The sequence below is a fragment of the Zalophus californianus genome, chromosome 4, assembly GCF_009762305.2.
Source record: "Zalophus californianus isolate mZalCal1 chromosome 4, mZalCal1.pri.v2, whole genome shotgun sequence".
In the NCBI taxonomy this organism is placed as follows: Eukaryota; Metazoa; Chordata; class Mammalia; order Carnivora; family Otariidae; genus Zalophus; species Zalophus californianus.
In genome coordinates, this window is record NC_045598.1 from 51,672,696 (window position 1) to 51,675,870 (window position 3,175).

General features: G+C 38.4%; 1 protein-coding gene across 2 annotated transcripts; it reads left to right on the forward strand.

The window, feature by feature from the left end:
- The first annotated feature begins 2,132 nt into the window (after nucleotides 1-2,132).
- Nucleotides 2,133-2,456, forward strand: LOC113914013 (60S acidic ribosomal protein P1-like). Of its 2 annotated transcripts, XM_027578704.1 has the most exons (2): nucleotides 2,133-2,219; nucleotides 2,280-2,456. In XM_027578704.1, exons 1-2 carry the CDS (start codon nucleotides 2,133-2,135, stop codon nucleotides 2,454-2,456), a joined length of 264 nt encoding a protein of 87 aa, XP_027434505.1. The 2 variants fall into 2 exon arrangements, with proteins under 2 accessions (XP_027434505.1, XP_027434496.1); XM_027578695.1 differs by having other exon boundaries at nucleotides 2,133-2,456.
- Nucleotides 2,457-3,175: the final 719 nt, after the last annotated feature.

Sequence of the window (3,175 nt, forward strand, 5' to 3'; positions counted from 1 at the left end):
ATGAACATGTTTTTCACTCTAGACTTAAAAGTCAATGTCTTTTAATCATCATGTTTTCACACCTGTGTAGTGGTTTCATTAAATAATGTACATACTTTTTTTAAGCACTTGTTAACAATTTATCAAATATTCATGAGGAAATAAGGTATACCTTCCTAAGCTTTACACCATCATTTCTCCTCCACAAGAAATTAAGTTATTTTCACATGATCAAAAAAATTCATGACACACAATTAAAAACAAGAGTCACATTTTATAAGGCAGCAATTACATTCATGTGGTACCAGTGTAATTGAAAGACAGAAGACATTTCATTCGTTAGTAATACAGAATTTCTTCCAGTGGGTTTCCTAGAGCTCATTAGATATTCCCTGGCTGATTCTCCTAAGTAATTAGATTTTAACAGGATTTTCAACAGATCAGAGCAATCTCTGTGGGTGCCAATAGAAGAGTCCCCCTCTGGCCTTACCAGCAGGGCAGAGCAGATAACATCCAGACTGGGAGTTAATAGGACAATTACTGGCCTCTTTTAAATGAGTTACATTAATGCACTTAAGCTAAATGGTTCTGCATATGATTAAATATTAACATCTGCAAAATATGAAAGCATGATATGCAATCAAGTTTTGTTGTTTTAATTTCCCCGAAGAAAGACTTCAACTGTTTATATAAATAGCTTTAAATACTATGTATTAAACACTTTAAGGATATACTATTAGAAAGCCAGAAACTATTCTTCTCACTTAAGAGTCCTAAAATATACAGACTTTTAGGATGACACTTCTGGCTATGGTGGAGTAACTAAAAAAATAGACAAATATATGAAATAGTAGTTTTCAGACACTGGACAACAGGCAGTGCAGGACAATGATCCCTGAGAGAAGGGGAAATAAAAGAAGCTGTCTCCCTGAGTTGAGAGACAGAGTTGAGAATTTGGGGAAGCCAAGGTGGCTAGAATTCACAGGACAGAGTACCCAGGAGGAGAGAGTACTAGGGTACCGAGGAAGAGATCTGTAGATCTGCAGAGGGTACCCTTCAGGTCTCATACTGAGTGTTGATGAGCACATACATAAGAGGAAACTATTCAAGGCTGAAAAAAGAACCACTGGAAAAGAGCAGGTGGAACAATTGTCAGAGCTCACACAGGGCTAGGAATATTCTCACAGCCAGAGCTAAAAACAAAACAGAACAAACACCTTATAATACATAGGCAACAGGTAGAGAACCCAGAAGGACATTGTCTCAGGAGTAGGGGCAAATTAGCTCTAGACTTAAAGTTGCTCTGGTGCCACTTAACAAAACTTAAAGGCAAATTGCAAAAGGATCAACCTATTTCCAAGTTATCTGAATGCCCAGAACAATGCTCAATAATATTTATAGGAATACAAAAGAATCAAACACTTAAACAACATAAATTTCACAATGTCTAACAACCAAATTCATTAAGTCATGAAAAGAGCATGGAAGATACAAAAATGACCAAAATCAAATTTCTAAAGATGAAAAATACACTGGATAGGATTAAGAGTAGTTTGACATTGCAGACTGAAAAGAAAAAAAAATGGACAGTGAGATGTGGGACAACTTCAAGCAGCTTGATACATGAGTAATTGAAGTCCTAGGAGAAGACAGGGAAGAAGGGACAAGAAAAACTATTTGAAGAAATAATAACCAAAACGTTTCCAATTTTGATGGAAATTATATACCCCCTAAAAATGAAGCTATACCAAGGTTCATCATAAATCAAGTAGCCTAAAATATACTTTTAAATGCTTTGAAGATACATTTTAAATGTCTCTAACAGAAACCAAAATATATTGGTCCAGACCTGATCCAAAGTCAGTCTCATGTTTGGTTCCTATAACACTGGCTCAGAAGATTTTGTAAGAGTAATTTTCAATCTAATGCAAATAGTCAATTTTGTCACTAAGGATGAGAAATATTTCAGAATTTTATAATGAATTTTATTCTTTATTTACATTTATAAAGAAATGTTTCCTTCCTTTCCTCAGCTGCCTTTAAGGTGCTGGGTCCTGCCCAGGAAGCTAAGGCCCATTGGGAGTAAGGCTCTCCTCTTTATCTGCACCACCAGCACCTCGCCTGTCAGTGCCTGCTCAGCACACACCTGCACCATGGCCTCTATCTTGGAGCTCACCCACATCTACTCAGCCCTCATCCTGCAGGATGATGAAGTACCGGGCACAGAGACTAAGATCAATGCCCTCATTAAAGCAGCCAGTATAAATGTTGAACCTTTCTGGCCAGGGTTGTTTGCAAAGGCCCTGGCCAATGTGAACATCAGGAGGCTCATCTGCAATGTAGGGACTGGTGGACCTGCCCCAGCAGGAGGTCCTGCTCCACCCACCACTGCTGCCCCAGCTGAGAAGAAAGTGGAAGCCAAGAAAGAAGAATCAGAGGAGTCTGAGGATGACACGGGCTTTGGACTTTTTGACTAAACTTCTTCTGTAATCTGTTAATAAAAAGCTGAACTCTTAAACTAAAAATAAATGGGGGCATCTGGGCGGCTCATCCTGTTGAGCAGTGAACTCTTGGTTTCCACTCAGAGCATGATCTAAGGGTTGTAAGATCCAGCGGTCATGGAGCTCCAGGCTTGAGGGGAGTCAGCTTAGAAAATCCCTCTCCCCACTCTCTCTCTCAAATAAGAAATAAACCTTTAAATAAAATAAAAATAAATGTTTCCTATTCTCATTATCATTATAAGGTTACTTAACTTTATACTCCAAAACATTACCATAAAATATCAAATTAGGCCCCAGCAAGTGCAGAGGCAGGAGCCTGAACCAGACAAATAAGTGCTGGTAAGCACTGCCTCTGTCTTTTAATTGACTTTTATTCACTGGGATAAAATAGGGCACAGTAAGAGAATCTTCCCACTTACCAGGTCCTGACAAAATCACCATGACCTTCGTGTCAAATTCAGGCCTTCATGATCCAGAGAGAAATGGGGCCTGTGTGCACAGAGGTTCCTTACAAAGAGATGATAACCAGCTGTAACTTTTTCTTCCAAGAGAATCAAGCTAGAGGCTTAGGTTAGATCAGGAGGAAAAACTTCCTTGACATTAGGATGGATTAAAAACACAAACAGCAGAATGTTTCTTGAAGTTGTAAACTTCAAGTTCTATTCTGACTATGTAATATGGATATATTTCCAATA